General features: G+C 31.5%; 2 protein-coding genes across 2 annotated transcripts; both read right to left on the bottom strand.

The window, feature by feature from the left end:
• Positions 1-1,345: 1,345 nt before the first annotated feature.
• LOC105770190 (probable beta-D-xylosidase 7) lies at positions 1,346-5,484 on the bottom strand. Its single transcript, XM_012591272.2, has 6 exons — positions 5,045-5,484; positions 4,673-4,972; positions 3,939-4,108; positions 3,618-3,715; positions 2,291-3,052; positions 1,346-2,212 (listed from the first exon to the last, which is right to left on the bottom strand). The coding sequence occupies exons 1-6, from the start codon at positions 5,432-5,434 to the stop codon at positions 1,623-1,625; spliced, it is 2,310 nt and encodes a 769-aa protein (XP_012446726.1). The 5' UTR covers positions 5,435-5,484; the 3' UTR covers positions 1,346-1,622.
• Positions 5,485-8,106: 2,622 nt separating this feature from the next.
• Positions 8,107-14,503, bottom strand: LOC105770191 (uncharacterized). Its single transcript, XM_012591274.2, has 13 exons — positions 14,056-14,503; positions 12,952-13,025; positions 12,543-12,626; positions 12,223-12,303; positions 12,002-12,082; positions 11,510-11,602; positions 10,653-10,832; positions 10,498-10,565; positions 10,335-10,386; positions 9,527-9,580; positions 9,346-9,438; positions 9,018-9,084; positions 8,107-8,524 (listed from the first exon to the last, which is right to left on the bottom strand). The coding sequence occupies exons 1-13, from the start codon at positions 14,195-14,197 to the stop codon at positions 8,433-8,435; spliced, it is 1,161 nt and encodes a 386-aa protein (XP_012446728.1). The 5' UTR covers positions 14,198-14,503; the 3' UTR covers positions 8,107-8,432.
• Between the last annotated feature and the right edge of the window lie 5,120 nt (positions 14,504-19,623).

Raw genomic sequence — 19,623 nt, 5'->3', positions numbered from 1 at the left:
TACCGTTTTGTTACGAGGTAGTCACTCTACCGTTAAGCTCTGTTACCTCCCTAACGGTGGGTCTATGTGACAATCCAAATTAGTTTTAAATGCCAACTTGGATGCTCTACGTAACAATCCAAATTAATTTCATTTAATTAAAAACCTATATTCATCTCAACAACTGGACATCTAAGTTAGTATTTAAAACCCATTTGGATTGCCACGTAGGACTTTCGGCTAAGGAGGTAACAGAGTTGAACAGTAGAGTGACAATTTCGTAATAAAATGATAAAATAAGCGACTAAAACGTAACATTTCAAACATAAACGACTAAAATGTAATCTAAAACAAACAAAAGTGACTATTTTTATAATTTACCCTTGTAAAATCTAAATTCTCCACAAAAAAACCCAAATTCTCACAAATTTTCATACCAAAAGGATCACAATAATATCTACAAACAAAATTTCAATAAGATTAGTTGGAACAATCATTAAGAAAAACGATAAGATTCAGTCAAACAGATAAAATAGATTGAAATTTAGGATGAGATAAAAAGGGTTTGAAGATTTACTTATCTCAATTCCTTTATACATTATTGATAAACCGAAATTATTGGATCTTTATACTGCTATTAAAGTAATGTTTGGATCCACACATTAATATTTGAGATATATTTCAACTTAGTTATAGTAAATTATATGAAAATGTTAATATTCCAACATTTATATATTTTATCAATTTAGCTTTTTTAGTTAAATCTTACCTCAACTCAAAAAATAAAAAATTAAAAACAGTTAAATTTGACCATCAACCTTACAAAGGTTTAAATTGTTATTTTAATGGAAAAACTGATTAAAATATTAAATTTTTAAATACGACAACTTGCATTGCAATTTTGCAAATCACATGTATTCCATGCTTTTTCTTTTTTTTTAATTTTTAAAAAAAATTATAAATTATTTGTTGACGTTAACGTATAAAACAAATAATGTCATCTCAGCGTGAAACACGTTTAAACTAACATTGTGAAAAAAGTTAATATTTCTAAGGTGGCTTTTATCGTCAGCATCTTGTTGTAGTTGGGATGATTCTCCTTTTATTTATGTTATTTTGGTTTCGGATTTGGCTACTATTAACTCCAATGTCTCTAAGAAAGTTAGAACCGGATGTATTGAGTGAGCATGATGACTTGAGATATATATCTCCCTTAATTGCTTGTTGGAACGTTATTGTTATGTTTGCTTTTCTTATTTAATTTTGTTAATGAAAGCTTTTACCCTCAAAAAGCAAATTTAATTAACACTTTCGTTAAAAGATAATTTAATTTAATTAAAAATTAAAAGTCAAATTCACAAAAAGATTAAATTTAAAATTATACCCTAAATATATTATTTATTCTTAGTGGGACATGTACCCGAATTTCATCACATATTTTACAGGCTAGAAAGTAGAATAAAAATGAACATAGTTTGTTCCTGAAATATACATGGTAGAAATTTATTTCTTAGCTTCAAGTCCGACTATTCATTTTCTTTATTTTCTTATGAAGTATTCGTGTTTAATGCATAAATCCTCCATATTCGTAGACCAACATCAAAAAGAAAAGAAAAATCGAACATATCCATGTCGGACACAAGTCAAATTATAATGGTGATGGGATGTTTGTTGTCTCCTACAACCAAGAAATGCCTTCCTTCTTCCATTACCATTAAACCATATTCATTAGCCCTACTTAAATGCTCACAAGGGCTAACTTCAAACTGAATTTCACCCATTTCCCCTCCACTTAATATCACACTTCGAAATCCAATCAATTGTTTCTTTGGCCTCCCATTTCCATGGTTTCCATGCCTCACATACAACAATACCGGATGCTTACCTGCCAACTCCCCGTTATTTTTCACTCCGACATGGACTGTGATCTTCCTTTCATCACAGATTTCAGCACCTACTTCTGAAACTAGCCTGTATCGTACAGATTCGGAGGTCTCCTTTGTATGTAAACTCGAAGAATGGTTCAAATAAAGATTGTTTTGGGACACACGGGTAAACGAATACGAATACTTTGAGTAACTAAGGCCATAACCGAATTCAAAAACCGTGTCTCCTTTATAGAATCTGTATGTGCGTCCGGGATAGTCCAATGACGATTCAGGTCTCATCCTCATGTCTGTCATTGGCACTTTGGTGAAATCTTGCGGATACCAAGTTACGGGTAATCTCCCTCCTGCATGACAGTATGTAGTGAATCATCATTGATCATATAACATTTTATTGGCAATAGACGGTATCAACAGATTGTTACCTGGATTGTGATCACCGAAGATTACTTCCGCGAGTGCATTACCTCCGCCTTCTCCTGGATAACCGGCCCAAAAAATGCCACCGATTCTCGGATCATCCTTAGCAAAAGATATATCAATCGGACCTCCGGAAAGAAGCACTAAAACAACTGGTCTCTTTGCAGCTTTCGCAACGCTGACAATGAGTTCCTGTTGCCTCCCGGGAAGAAACAAATCAACCCGATCGAGTGCCTCTCTTTCTTCAGTTTGATCTAATCCCATTATCAACACTACATAATCTGCCCGTTTTGCTATGTCGACTGCTTTGTCAATTGCACCAGTAGAACAAGAAACCGTATCACAACCGGGGTGGTACACGGTGTTCTTAATGTAGCTCTCCAAAGCTTGCAAAGGAGTAACAGACTTGCATGGAGGGCCTGCATAGTTTCCGATAAGTGTTTGTGGCGAATTGGCATTTGGACCTATTACAGCAAGCGACATGGTAGATTTTGGAAGTGGAAGGAGTTTAGCATCGTTCTTTAAAAGGACAATGCCATTACGAGCAGCTTCAAGTGCTAGAATCTGGTGCTCGGGGGAGCAGATTTGGTCCATTCCAATATTTCCAAAAGGATTTGGCACTGGATTTCCATTGAAAAGGCCTAATCTCATTCTAACAGCAAACAGATTATGGAGAGCTCGGTCTACTTGAGATTCTGGTAGTTTTTTCTGCAGTACTGCAGATTTGGTATAATTCTGCAAATAGGATCCACAGTTGAGATCCATGCCTGTAAATATTCATCAAACAAAAACATAAGGACATTTATTCGTAAGGTAAAACCGAATTTGCTGACATTATAAATCATCTTATAGAAACAAAAACCATTTAGATTGCAGAAATTACATATGAAATGCATCACCATTTATGTTCCTTTTATGATGCTTGTCATAGAAATGATCAAATATGAATTATCAAATTTTTAATTTTATCTCTTACTTAAAATCCTAGGCCTACATTTTTTCCCTAGAAGAAATTCCATATTTTACTTAACTGCTTCACTTTTTCTTGAACACTCGTGTTTGACATCCGTATCTGTCGTATACCCAAACATGAGTATGCAGATTAATGGAAGTATGCAGAAACACATGCACACGTTACTTATGTTATTTGGACTCAGGTGCAAATTTCGCATATAAACATGTGTCTAACGCATGTATGTACATTTGAAATGCCTTTAAAAGATCATATTCCGATATCCATATACGACTATGCGATGGTCACACGGTACTGTAAATAAAATCGAAAATAGGAGCTTCATACAACAAGATTACAAGGGGTGAGGATGTGCATACCGGCCTTGAGAACATCAACAACAGCATCTTCAGGTGCTTTGGCGTATCCTTGATCGTTATGGATGATTGCAACCGCATCACAGTCCGATGTGACATACCTGAATCAGAATTTTCAACCAGTGTATAATTTATCATTGAGTTGTTGATCTATGTTGTGTCCGATTCTTCATTTATATTTTCGTGAACGTATGATCTTTCATGGCCTCTTATGATGATGATGCCCGTCTATAACTCTCCAAATGCATTAAATTTTTTTTTGAATAACATACCCATTGTGATTTTCACAGAGAAATCTGAATTTATTGAAATGAAAAGGATTACCCTTTGAAATCCCATTCGCCCCTCAGAGTCTTGAACAAGAGACTGGAATCAGCACAGCTTGGGACGCCATTAACTCTATTGTAAGCACACATAACTCCACTGGCTCGCCCATCTCGTACGCACTTCTCGAATGGCGGTTGGTATGTGTCGGCTAAATCTTGCACTGTTACCTACAAATTAATCCAAATTCCAAAACCAAAAAAGTTAAAAATGTACTGTTCTACTTGATATGGTTTTTGACATTAGAGACCAATAAAGTAGCTTTTTACTAAAGCAAGATTAACAACCGCATCTTCACCAACTTGCTTCACATGTTTGTCATCCAACCAGGTATATCAACTTATGTTTTTTTTTTTTCAAATTATTTCACATATTTGAATATAAAGATAAATAATCATCTTGGAACTTGATTTTTAGATTTTTTAATTATTTGTGTTTGATATTTATCGAAATTTACCCAAAAATAAGAACAAACAACATAGAATCAAATTCCAAGACGATAATCTAATGCTACAGTGACTTGAAAGCTTTTCTTTTTTATTTTCTACTTTTTTTTCCTTTACTTCCTTGGGAAGGAAAAATTATTATTAAACAATGATCATAAATTAAAGATAAAAAAGCCCAGAAATGTTCTAAATTTCTTATCAAATACTACAAAAAATTCATAAACCAAATCTAAAACTAGAACTACTCTTTGCATGGGAAAATAAAAGGGAACAATGGGTAACACTTACACGAGCATCAAAGAGAAACCGGTTCGTACCCTTCCAATTATCCAAATCATAAGCTGTAAAATGCTTACAACAAGCTGAAGCTTGAAGGTGTCCATGGAGTTTCCCGCCTTGAAAAGTATCTCCTTGAACCCCTCTCACATACGACACAGCATATTTCCCAACCACAAATGGATCTTCCCCTGGTGTTTCTTGCCCTCTTCCCCACCTCGGGTCCCTAAATATGTTAATATTTGGTGCCCAGAATGTCATCCCATTTGCCTCCCCTGCATTATACATAGCTCTCGCTTCTCTTCCAATCGCCTATTTTAACATCACCACCATTAAAAACAAAATTGGGAAGAAAAAAATGACCCAGAGAAATGGCCAACTTACTTGGCCAATGCGGTACCATTGATACGGATCAAAAGAAGCAGCGGTGAGGATGACTTGAGGGAAGCTAGTAGCGGCTTTAATGGTACCGTCGAACTTGACGCCGGGACCGACGTTGGAAACGCCGTGTAAGGCCTCCGACCACCACTCGTATGCCGGGATACCTAGCCGTGGGATAGCCGGAGCTGAGTTAACGAGTTGAGAGATTTTTTCATCTAATGTAAGCCTTGAAACCAGGTCCCTAGCTCTTTGAGTTATGGGTAACTCGGTTTGGCAAAAAAGGTAGTTTTTGGTTTCTGGGTTCGATGAATCACATGCAAATGGGGGTTGGGTTGATCCGCCGTGGATGAAAAGGAGAGTGAAACTTAGTAAGGAAACGAAAGAAAGCATCATCTTTGAGAAAGTGAAGCTGCCTGAAAAGTGCTTACAGTCCAGTGAGTCGTACTGAGATGGTGTTAATTATTTGTTAAAAGAGAATGACTTGATTGCCCTTGCATCGTATATTTATGAATGGGGTTTTTGGGTAACACTGAATTTTTCTCGGTGTGAACGTCTGCCATGTAGGGACGGCTTTCAGTTTAAAGGTTGTGTTTTGGGCCCTTTTATTTGATTGGTTGACATGAACGGCGAAGTAAATGTTACAAATTTTTGGTTAAATTATTGTGGAGTTTGCATGATGGAATAATTTAAAGTTAGTCTGATACTGAATAATTGAGTTGGGAGTGTAAACTAAATCAAACTCGAAATTCGTAACGTATTCCTTAATTAGAATTAATTATTATAAATAATGAATTAAAATAAATTTAGAGATAAATTCACAATATTAAGATGTAAATGAGACTAAAACATTCAACTCAGATAATTAATAAAACCAATATTATTATACAAAACCTAAAAACCCTAAAAGTTTTTCCCTTTTTTTTCTATAAGTCGTTTGTTTTTTATCTTTTGTTTTGTTCAGCGGTGTCAACTTCTTTCTCATTCACTCCACATGTTTTCTATCTTTTCAGTTTGCAGGTCTATTTTATGGGTATCTTTGTTGTTTTCACAAGTTGTGATGGACAGGTGACGGTGTTTGTCATTCGCTAAAACTCCACCGGCCATCATTAATTTTTCATGAAAAGTTGATAGCTCTTCGTCAGCTTCTTAACATGTTTCTATTTTGAAACTATTTCAAAATAATAAATTATTTTACGAGCCGATTTGGACCCGTGTTGTTTTAAATTTTATATGTTTTTATTTGTTTTTCCATTGTCTAATAAGTTTTCAGTTTTAGAAGTTTTTGCCTACTCTTGTAGCACATTTTTTAATCTTACTTATGCATGTAAATCTTAGTTTTACAAGTGATTCTAGGGATGATCTTGTAATCGTTCTCTCTAGTTTGGTAAATGCTCGATTCTTTTGTCGATTTTTACTCACTTTTTTGGACCATTCGATGTTGATTTCATTATCGTATTAAGTGCTTGCAATCACTCCAAATTGTGACAAAGCTAATTGTCAAATGCTAAAGTTAAAACATTTATTGTGTTGGTGGAACTTATCTTTTATCATTTATGACGAGTATTTGTTATTTATTTTCCTAAATTATATGGTTCCTTTCATTAAATAAATTAATGAATTAACTTTTAAAAAAAACTCAAGTAATTAATAAACTTAATAATTGATATTGAATATTTCTAAAATAAACTCAAAAATAATAATCAAAGTTAAAATTAAGTAGAAAAAAAAACTTTTAAACTTATTTTTAAATAGATAAACAACTTCAATTAAATAAACTGATATAACTTGATTGAAACTTTAAACTCCATAAGAATCCCTCGGAATCATAACCAATTTTAATGGTTGATTGCACCGTCAAGCGACTGATTTGTGATTTATTTATTTTCTTTAGATTCCTTTAAGTTGTATGGGTGGTGGTTGGCTGTCATGAGGAAACTAGTCATGGCATGGGTCGCTTTACTTGGTAATGTGTTGAACATTTGGACCCATGTGCGTACGTACATCATCTAAATTAGTACACACTTGGGACCAATGTCAACCCACCTTTCAAACTCCAATTAAATGCTTTCTAGCCTTTCTACATTTGCACCCTTTAATAAGGATTAACCCTGATAAACCCCTTCTATTTCTTCTTAATTCAAATTTGTTTTTATCCCATTCATTCTTACACCACCAATCATCTTGTTCATCAAATATTAAACATAAAAGATTTAATTTAACTTTAAACTTCTCTTTGATTTGATTTAAGAATTGAAGGCTATAAGTATAAATAGATATTTTATTAAAGGAAATAAAAATTATATATTTTGTTACACCAATATATGATAGTTCAAGCGCCAAGTTTGTGAGCAATACGAGCAAACCCCCCATGAACAGTATGTGCAAAACCCCCCTCCCCCGAACCCTTGTAAAAACCATTTTGACTTTAAATTTGCCTGATAAGTTAACTCACTCATTAATCGTTACATTAGAACTCAACCATCATTTGAAATGAATACTTATGGCACTAAATCACTTGATTACCTACCCCTGAGCACGTGACACCTCAATACAAGAGATGTATGTAAAGCTAAAAGACTAAAAGCCTAAGGCTGGAAGCAAGAAACTTAAACCTCCTCTACCATCATCTCACTTCAAACTCCATCCTCTCCTCCTGGTATCTCCCACTCTAGCCACTCAATAAAGGGTGAACCACCCATCACCATCACCTATTTCTCCTTGTATCAACATATTTACATTATTTTATAATTACATTTAAATACCTTTTTATTTATTAAATAATAATACAAGTAACATCAAAATTAAAATTACAAAATAACTTGTTCAAAATCCAGATTGAAGAAATACCCCAACCCGAACCACGAGAATCCAAACTTATAAAATGTCAATAATTTAGCATAAATGTTTTTTTTCGAAGTGTGGAGCATTAATAACCAGAGACTTTATTTCAGTTACCTCATAAAACCATATACGGTATATGAAAATGATAAGAGAATTACAAAATATTTTATCACGGTTGAACTTTATTATAAGCTACAATTCAATCAATTTTAGATTATTAGATATTTTATCATTTCCTCTTAAACAAAAATCGCTTCCATTTCTTTTCTAATTCTTGTTAAAAGATACAAATCATACCATTTGAGTAACGCATAATAAAGGAGTAGATAAATTCAAACTCAAGCTTGGACTCTGTTGATTTCGGTCAGTCTCAAAGACAACTAAGACTTGTAAATGAACTATGAAATCAATCCAATTCAACCATATTCATGATTACCAAGAAATCTGACTGAACAGGAATACGTACGGTACATTGCTGCGTGGTCTTCTCGCTTAGTTTGATTTTTCCCCAAGCACCTCTTACCGGAACATGAAGCAGCAGCCTCAATCTTCAACTGAATTTACCAATTTCCATCTTCTTCTTGATTGCTTTTTGACCATGGTATATAAAAGAGTCTAATATTCCCGAAACAGTAAAAACACCTGAATTGAAAAAAAAATATTGAACAGCTCATCAGGAACTCCAATCCAATCAAGGGCATATCTATGAGTTAAAATCAATTAACCAAGCCATATTCTTGGACTCAAAAGTTTTTGTTGAATTAAACCCAGAATAAATTGCTAGAATCAAATAAAGACGATTTAGAGAACTTGCTAAGATATCATCCGTTTTTTATCCGCAAAATAGAAAATCTTCAGGCATAGTTTGTTGACTCAGTTGCAAAAAGATGGTCAAGGAACTACCAAACAACATAAACATGAACTTAAACTTTTCATTCTTTTTTCATATAAAAAAAGGTTGTGGGAAGGGATGAGAATTTAAACTTGTGATGTAACTTTTAGATTTTAGAAGTCGGATCAGGGAGATCTTGGGTTCTTGCCTCATATGAAGTCGATGAAATATGAACAAGTTTATTTAGGGGTAAAACACTGCTATTAATTTGTGAAATAAACAGAATGCTGGGGGAAAAATTACCTCCAACTATAGCACAAACATTTGTTAGAAAGTGCAAGAACGAGACATGCTGCTCTGTAAAAGTCACCTAAAAAAATGAAATTCAAAATAAGCTCAGAGAAATAGCAGGAATCAAATAAAAAATATGAAAAATAGTCCGGACTCGGGCTAGCATTTATAACTATTCTTTAAGAGAACTCATGTCTAATGCTTGACCCGTTAGGCCCCCTCGCATATACAAAAATAAATAACTAAACTGAACCTTGAAAGTGATGTGGCATCTCTATGACGTAAAATGTTGATTCGGTCAAAGATATTGCCTAAAAACAAATGCACGGGAGCAACCAACCTTGATAGGAGAAAGGTCATAAAAGAAGAAAACTCCAGGGAGGGATTGAAGCCGGCCAACTTCTGCACCCTTAAAATGCTCCGTTACAGAAAACTGTCAAAAGCAATCTCTCATGCATTAATCATTTTGACTAAGTGAAAAGCGAGATAAAATTCAAAATTTTTGCAAGTTTTAACCCCACCTGATTTGACTGGATAGTGTGCCCACTCACATCTGTGTACACGGTAGGGACAACCTACAAGTTAGAGAATACATTGAAAACCATCAAACTAAGAAACCCTTTATTTATTTGAAGCTCATTGAGGAACATGATAAGCTACATGCATCAGAGAAAAAAAGCAAGAATCCATGCCCCTGAAGATATGAATGTATGCCATCAAATTACAAAGTTAGTCTGAATGCATGGTATTCAGTTTTCTTGAATTCATAACACATGGTACTTGGTTTTCTTGAATGTGTTATTCTCTCTTGCTTTCATAGAAGATGAAAGCTGTGGTATTGAGGTTTATATTTGCACAAAAGTTTCAACTGTAGCAAACCATATTCTCAGTAGGTTCTCTGTTTTAGTTTTATTGATCTGTTTGCTGGTATCATTTTGAAATTGGAATTTTCCCCTTAATAAATTCGACAACATTCATTAGCTTAGAACGATTAAGCTAATCAGACAGACTTTTAGCATTCTGTGCCATTTATAAAGTTCAATGAGGGGCAGAATAAGCAAACTTTATCAATATTGTCAAAGCTCTTTTGAAATTAAGTTTTGAACTTTGATATGATATAACATTTATATATGCACAATTAGGAGTGGAAGCATCACCTGCTGCAAACACTAAAAGGCTAATGGAATGAAAAGGGTTACCAGAAGGCAAATAGTCTAGATCCAGGAGTAATATTCTGTCTTCGATTACTAGATAGGTGTCATACCTCTTGATAGTTATTGGAGAATATGATAATAAAGGAGTAAAAATCAATTCACACAGAAAACTAACCTTGAGAAAGTACTGGTACATCCCACTTGGCTGTTCTTGAGTCCAATGAACACTGAATTTTAGAAGCAAAAACAAACAAGGACAAGATAAAATGTAAAATATGCCAACATCTCTCTCTTGTACATGGCCAAGGTAAAATGATTAAGCAAAAGTTAGCAAGTACCTATCAAGAGGATTCACGACCCCGGGGAAGTAATCTCCGAAAGCTAATCTATTGATCTTGTGACTTAGCTGTATCCAGTATTCATGAAGCGCAATAACATCAGATAACACATGCTAATGTATGCAAAAGATAAAAACAATAAGGCTGCATCTTACATTAAAACTCTCCTTTTGAAAAGCTAGCAAGTCATGTACATGAACATTCGATTGCTGAAAGCTTTTCCCAGGTGCAAAATGAAAGTTCCCCGCCACCTTATTAACTTCTAAAAAGCCATATATATTACACCCCTCACCTTCTTCATCCTTAATCTTCTGAAGAAAACCCTCTCTCTTGCACTGAACAGAAACAAGCAAGCATAAATCAAAGCATAAGCCAGGGTCACATTAAGTCACGTATGCCAACTGGGTTAAAGACCAATATTGAAGGGGGGAACGAACAAAATCTTTAGATAGGCCGACCAGAGAGCAAAAACTACTACTACACAGACAATAATACACTGTTGCCCATTAGGATATTAGCTCAGACAAACTTGTATACCTTTCGCGAGTATCAACCATCAACAACAATTAAAAGTTTCAAGTATTATGCAACAAAGACTGTATTGGTAGCTGCCCTGATATAAGATAATATAAATTGTTATCTTAAGATTATTGAGAAATAAAAGGAATCAAGTTTTTTAATGCACCAAGAAGAGGGCAAGCAAGTCCCATGTTAATTACCTAATTATTAGACAAATAACAATTCCCTTGCCACCTTCATAGTTGGCATTCAAATTAAGCCTCTGTGGGAGTTGGATCTGGAACTGGTCAGTACTCGATAGGAATTCTTGGGAAGGGAAAATAGGCATTCTTATGGAAACAAGAGCAATTAATTACAACCAAGACTATGGATACCAACGAAACTAAAGGCAAACATAACATTTTCCATCCCAGCATATCTGTCTATGTGTGTCTCATTCCAATTAAAGTTGCTTAAAAATTCTGATAGTTTAAGTGCTCTTATGCAGACAGACCTGGTCAATCAAATCTGGGTTCGACAACGCCCAACCTTTCTTTCTGTATGCCTCACGAACATCCTCACAGGAATTGCAACAATCATCATCAGCCTGCAAGATCAAAAGGAAAAAGAAGGCTGAAAAAGGAAAAGTACATCATACCTGTAGCAGAAAGATAGTACTTAAAACTGGACTGATTTCAATGATCATTCACTACCTAAATACTGGCAACATTAACTGCCTCTTCAACTCCATAATAAAACACAACCAAATCAAAAGAAATTAAGGAAATTGCCAATTGAAAAAAGAATAAAGGTGAATAAATGCCACTAAATCAAATGGGTATATCATATTTTAGGCAAATGATGACAGAATGAAAATTCTATTAGGATCAAGAAAATAAGGTACTGGGATGGGACCCATAAAACACGTCAAAGATCCTTCATATTCAGGAAAAACATGCATCCAGCGGATTGATTTATATCACAACAAACTATAAATAAAACATACCGCTTCTGCACCATAACATGAACCACAATAAGTCTCATTGTGCTCAAGTCTGCCACCATGCCTCTGTAAAGGCTTTTCAATCTGTATGAAGTGGAACAATTATGAGCAGAAAGAAAGGCATAGGCAAAACAAAAAAAGCTGAATGTGTGGTTCCTCAGATCCTTTGAAAGAAAAAATGCAACTGAGGAATCAACTTCAAGCAATATCGCCATATATCAAACCTTGGGAGCACCAATTCCATCTGGCCTCGCTTCTATAACATTGCCATGTGCATCTAACCGTTTCTTGATTATGTCATGTTTCTGCAAATTTATAAAAATAAATGTTTAACAGAAACAACTGGACAATTTTAGCAGCAAGCGCAGAAAAAAATAAGTTCCGTGTGAATGCACATAAGTTCGTCTATTTTCATGCAAAAACACATCTATGTGCCCATGAAGAGAGAGAGAGAGAGAAGTAGAAAATTCCCTTTACGATACTTGATGTAGGAGAAAAACTAATCAATATAGAATTAAAAAGCAGAATTCATCACAATACATACCACATCAAGGTGTTGCTCTCCACTTATATCCATTGCATCAACGCTAACGATTGAGCATGCAAGAGCAGGAAATGTAACATCAAACTGCATTTTTCAAATCCAAAGGAACTTTAATAAATTACATATGATAATTACAAAGGATCCACAGCAGTGCTATGAATAAAACTGAAGAAACACTACAAATTGTGTGATATAATGGTTATATTAATGTTGATGACACAGAATAAGCTGATGCAGACAATATAGAAACAGAATACAGTAAAACATGAAAAATGACAATGGAATTATCTTTAGGAAATCTTGCAAAAGCAAGAAGAATCTTAAGAAAATTTTATGCAAAATTAAAGGCCATAGGGAAAAAGCTAAAAGGGAAAACTTAAATTAAAGATGGATTAGAAGATGATAATACATTGATGCGTAGAGTTTCCCCCCTTGAAGTGTCAACCACGAGTTTTGTTTCGGTTGCAGCATGAAGATATAATCCTGCAACCAAGACAGGTAAAAACAAAAATGTTCAGGGAAACAGAACATCTAACTTAGATTATGAATAAGACAAAAAGAAACCTCCTACCCCCAAACAGGGCAACCCACCCCAACCATACCCCACTCACAAGATGTTAGGAGTTAACAGAACTGAAGAAAACTGATAAAGCAGGCACTAAAGAGAAACCAGGTTTAAGGTTAAAGTATCAAAGATAAAGTATATAAACAAGAATATCATCCATCAATAAAGATCTTAATAACCATATTCAAACTTCAAAGAAACTCGACACTGGCACAAGGATCATGGTTGAGCAATGAAGATGCAAGTGATTATCAACAAATACAAATTTCCGTGAATGAAGTCCAGAACAAATTTGAAATCTCATTGCTATCATTAACATGACTTGTTTACAGTAGGGCTTCACTTCAAATATCTGAAAATACATACTACTAGCTCTAGAAAAAAGCCTGCAAAGTGTCTTGCACTAAAATCACAAAGAATGTGGGTGGGAACTTGTAAACAAAACATGATCAAGTTAAATGACTTCATAAATGGATTATCAGTTGTTCAATCCGCAATGGAAAGGCCATCGTTACCAACTCCTCAACCATACTACTGCAATATGTTCAAGAACAAAATGCAAATCTCTCCGTATTCATAAACAACCCCTTAAGAATTGTACACCATAGAAGTCGAACAAATTTTGTCAAAAATGGATGCAAATATATAGATGAAGCTCGGCTTGCATATGACAGCAGCTGACTGCTATCGTTGACATTCATTTTAAATCAAATCAATTCGCAAACAGCCATTGAAAACCACCCCTCTTTACTAAAATCATTAACGATTTCCCTACTAATTCCTTATGTTTAAGTTACTAATTCATTAATAAACCTGAGTCACCATCTCGATTCAAATCACAATTCAAATCTAAAAACGCCTAACAAATTTCAAACAATTCAATTCCAAGATAGATAAAGAAAAAAAGGAATCAGATCGAAATAATTGAGAAGAGAAAAAGGAACTTACGGAGCTCGGAGAAGAAGAGCAAGAACATAACAACGGAGGAGACGACAGTGATAACGCCACCGGAAAGCGTGCGGCTGTAGAAATCCTCGTTTATCTTAGGGTACGCATCTAAATTCCTTATCTTATTCATTATTCCATCCATTGATTCTATCTTTTCTTTTCTTTTTCAATTGATTTATAAAACAATTCCTGCTCTTCTTAACCTAAAATCCAAAACAGAAAAACAAATCTAACAAGAAACTAAAAGAACATAAACCAATTGAACAAATTACTTAAACACCTCGTTGATATTAATAGAATATTTATAGTTAAGAGTTTTGAAACGAGGAGTTTAAGATTTCCAGGGAGGAAGTCGTTTTTTCTTCTTTTCTGTGTCTCCTAAGGTCGGAAAATGAGAAAGAAGGCGAAGCTTATTTCTATTTCCCCACCCGGCTTTTACGGTAAAGGGGTCTTTCTCCTATAATTTAAGACAAATTTTTTGAAGGGTAAACTATAAAAATAGTCATTATTGTTTGGTTAAATTTTTGTTTTGATCATTGCTCCATTTTGATTACTAATATTATCCTTTTGTAAGATTTTAATTAGAAATAATTTAAACATGATTTTTTTTTCTTTTCTTCTTTCTTTCTTTTCTTCTTATCAATTTCTAAAAATAAAAGAAAGGCAAACGATTATTCACCTTGAAACATAATCTAATAAGGAGCAAAACTAAGGGGCTGGCAGCACCCTAAAATAGAATTTTTTATTTTGGTCTTTAAAAAATTTTAAATTTTAAATTAATAAAAATAAATTGTAATTTGGTCTAGACTAAAAGCATAAAAATTTGATTTAATATTTTAAAATTATAAAATATAATAATGAAATTATATTTTATTATTATAAAATTATAATTTAATTTCGACCCTAAAAGAATTTTCAAATTTTACCCAGAGCATATTTTTTTAAGATATTGAGCAGTTTGATTACTACTCTTGAAACATGTCTTAACTTATTACATCAAAATCTAAAGGCTATAGCCAAAAAAATGAAAGCCACTATCCACCTTCCCAGACTCGATACTATATGATGGTTACTAGGAAAAGACTTGATCACTAGGAGATAGTCGGTCTCAATTCGACTCGTGGAGAACGCAATTCTCGCAACCATTAGAGACCTGCCAAAATAGCTTTGGCTTAAAAAAGATAAAAATTAAAAACTTATATGCACCTCCAATTTTACAAAAAAAAAAAAAAATTAACCTTCTAATTAATTTTTCATTTTTTCTTACTCTTTAAATTTGTGTTGCTTTATAAATCACTTTAAAATAAATAGAAAGGTCGACATTTGTTAACTTTCTTGATGTGGCATATAGGTGGATTTTTACATAGATGTCACATAAGTAATTAATTATTTTTAAAATATATAAAGTATATTTTTAAAAAAGTATAAAATATAGATTTTTAATTTTTTAAATTAATTATTTGCTAACGTAACATACAAGTGGATTGTCAATTTAACGAAGTTAACAGAGGTTAACTTTTTCATCCATTTCAAGTGATTTAACAAATAATGTAAATTTAATAACTGAAAATGAAAAATAAATAAAAACTAAAATGATTTTTTTATAAGATTGGAAAGCTAAAAATTTATTATATCAAAAAATATACTCCTCGTTCTTAACTGACAATTCTAAATTCTAGTCGATGCTTGAAAGAAAAAAACACTTTACATTAAATATTCTAATATATGATATTATTTATACAATGATTTATTATGAATAGGATATAAATATGTTAGCCTTAAAAATATTAAAGGTAATTATTTGATACTCCGTCAGTAGAGTTTTTAAGCTCCATGTTTAATTGAGGTGTGATAAATGTCACATTTATTTATTTAATTTAATTTAATTTTATTTTTTATATTTTTATTAGACTCTATAATACACTTATCAAACATTCAATCAATATTTAAAGTCTAAAAACTCCGCTAACATGTATCAAATAATTTTCTAAATATCAATTGTGTATATATATATATAAAAGAAGTTCCAAGGATATGTAACATTAATTGAGCCTTACATTTATATGATTTTATTAGTAGGTGTTATATAAATGGCAAACATATATTTTAAACGATAAAATATTCTATTATCTATAATATGTAATCAGTAATATTATATATATGAAAAATATTTGATGTCTTGTTAGTAGAGTTTTTAAATTTCATAAGCAAGTCAAAAGCTTGATAAGTGTTCTTCAAGAGTATAGTAAAATGTTAAAAGTAATATTTTAAAAAAAATCGCATGACAATTTTTTAAATTTGGTTGTGAAATAAAAAATACAATACTAGTGTGCCAAATATATATATAATATGTAGTATATATAAAAACACGAGTTTGGAAAAACTTTTGAACCGACTAGAATAATTTTTTAATATATTACTAAATTGACATTTAAAAATAGTGTAATGTTTAATTTAGGATTATTAGTTAAAAATTAACATAAAATATAAGTTACGATAATTAAACATTTAAAAGTAATTATAATTTAATAAAATTTTGATAATTATACATTTAAAATAATTATAATTATATTTTACATTTATTATTTAAAAAGTTTGATGTAAACAAATTTTAAAATATAATTATTATTTGAATAGAACTCTAAGCTTAAAATATAAGAAAAAGTTGCGATAATTATAGTTATAATTTAATTTAAAATTATTAGTTAAAACAAATATAATTTAAATTTGACGTTACTATAAAATTGATTTTTTAAATTGTGCTAATTTTATTTATATAAAATAGAGTTAATAATTGAATAGAACTCTAAATATTTAATTATCAATTATTTAGTATTAGAGTTATATACTAATTAAAATTTAACTTTAATTTTATAAATAAAATTAGGGAAATTAAAAAAAAAAAGAATTCTTCCTAAATTGTCTATTTTGATGAACCAGCTCTTACCAGAGTTACAAACGGACAATGAGGGACAAGGAATCCCCTTTGTTTTCTGTATTTGCTTGTTTGTATTTCTCTCCCTCTTTACTGTTTAAAGACAGAAAAAAAATCTTTTTTTAATTTAATTTAATAAGATCTTGCCTTAGTGTAGTCACATATTAGATACTTACCCCCTGTTTTATTTGAATTTCATTTATGAAATACTTTATTGACTCATTTTATATCATGGATCAAAGAAGTTAAATTCAAAATCGGCAGGGTATACCCTTTTTTCGAAACGAAATACGAAGAAAAGTTACCATAGAACTCTTTGGATCATCTGTCAGTTGCTCAACGAATTACTTCTTTGGAATGTTCAAAAAAAAAGATTACTTGGTTTTCTTTTCTTTTTTTATTAATTTAATTAATATATGCCTATTCCATTCCATTTTTCCTTCATTTCTAATTATTTTAATAGGAATCTCGGTATCCACCAAAAAATCAAATCCATGAAATGAAAGAATTATAAAATCGTAAGACTTGCCTTTCAATAAAAAATAGATGTAAAAATTAGAGATTGTTAGCAATAATAAGTTAGAATTATAAAGTAATAGTTTTTATGAGGTAATATCGAATCATATTTGTACAACAATAGCACCAAAGAGAGATAAAATATTATTTTAATAGATGATGAAGTAATATAAAATTATACTATTATTTTTTATTTTTATTTTTTGTAAGTCGATTATATTACGTGAAGCAAGCAGTGCTAAATCTGTTATCCATTATTTGTTTGGTATAAGAGAAACATTTTGAAAATAAATTCAATTTCAACAATTATTTTGATTGTTATTATATCTTTTGTATTTACTTTCTTACGTAGTTTTAAATTTGTTTTATGCATTAATTTAATTGTTTGTTTCAATTGTTTTTAAAATATTATTTTATTTTTAAAACTAATTCACTTTAGTATAAATTAAATTAATCTTAACTTAATTAGCACAAATATATACTTTTGAAGTTATAAAAATATATATTATTAATGAATTAAAAATGTATAAAAATTCACGTGCACATGACATTAGAAGCTAGTATATATAAAAGTACGAGTTTGAATTTTTTTTGAACTGACGAGAATACCTTTTATTTTCCATCGTATTACTAAACTCACATTTAAAGAGAATAAGGGAAAGCTACACTGTAAGTCACTTTAAAATAATGTCGTTTCTATTTTGGTCACTCTGGCTTTTTTCAATTTAAACACTTTAATTAATATAATTGCTCAAATTGGTCACTACCGTTACAAATTCCGTTAATCCACCAACGAATTACTGATGTGACCTTTTTTACTAAAACTAGAGACCTCGTTGTAATTAGTCCAAAGCACTTTTCTTTTGTTATTTGCAATATAAGATTAAAGTTTGTAAATGTTCTCTTTTTCCTTTTTCTTCTTGTTTGTTTATCGTTGTAATTAGTATTACACTAGTAGGAAACAAAAATAAAAAAAAAGACTAAAATTTCAAAAAAAAAATAATATTTTAACAATAAAAAGAAAAAAGAAAAAAAGAAAAACTCTCCCTATTTATCTTCAACTCTAACAATTTCCTTTCAATTTTCAAATTATAAAAAAGTGGAGCATGTGGTTGGATGTCATCTACGGAATTATCATTTACTAATTGTTTCGACGCTTCTTCTATGGTGGCAATGATGTTTTAAATGTCGAAACCTCTGATTTTAGTGCTATTTTCTCCATCGACAATTAATACTTTTTTTGAAAATTTTAATAATATTTTTTAAAAATTATAGTAAATTTATTGGTTTTGGTACAACCTGTCCCTAAGATGATTGATTGTGTAAGTATTATTGGATTGTTAAGCCTTGCTTGATTTCTTAGAAAATTGATTTCGCGAGATGAACTTGATTAAAAAGCAAGATATCTTAACTTTTTATTTAGTAACCTTAGTCCAGTCATTAAAATAATATGTATTTTCTATTAAAATTTGTTAACTTGGAAATTTGATTAGGTTGTCTTCATATGACGTGATATATGATTGCCAGAAAATAAATAAGTTAGATTGAAATTTTTTCACAGAAACTACTACCAACAATGATAATGATTGGACTGGGATTTTTAAATTGAAAAAGTAGGAGGATTGAATTTTTAACTTTTAAAGTATAGGGACCACATATCAAATTCTATACAAGTACAGGGACTAATAACAAATTTTAACCTTTTTGTTATGGATCTACTACCTTTACAGTTTAAGGCTTTTCTTTTTTCTATTCTAGGCTTCTAGCATTGATTCCCTAAAAGTATTGGACCTTATGGCCCATGGCTAAGTGGCATATTGGGCTATGCCTTTCCTTATTATAAAAAAAAAAAAAATCCTCAAGAAATTAATTCTGTTATTTTCTATTTTCTATTAAGAGTGGAATTGGTCATCCACACACAACGAGATTAAAAACCAAATAGAATGGCTAAAGATTTTAATTTTTTTTTATAATTGAGAAAGTGGCGAAATTAGAAAATATTTTTGAGGGGTGGAATTAAATTGTATATTTTTACGATAGTAAAAATATGCTTTCACTATTTTAATAGTTTATATCTTTATAATATTTGATGAAATAAATTAAAATTTTATCAATCT

Source organism: Gossypium raimondii, chromosome 5 (genome assembly GCF_025698545.1).
Source record: "Gossypium raimondii isolate GPD5lz chromosome 5, ASM2569854v1, whole genome shotgun sequence".
Lineage (NCBI taxonomy): Eukaryota > Viridiplantae > Streptophyta > Magnoliopsida > Malvales > Malvaceae > Gossypium > Gossypium raimondii.
The sequence above is the reverse complement of the archived record's forward strand: the minus strand, read 5'-3'. Positions and strand labels throughout refer to the sequence as shown.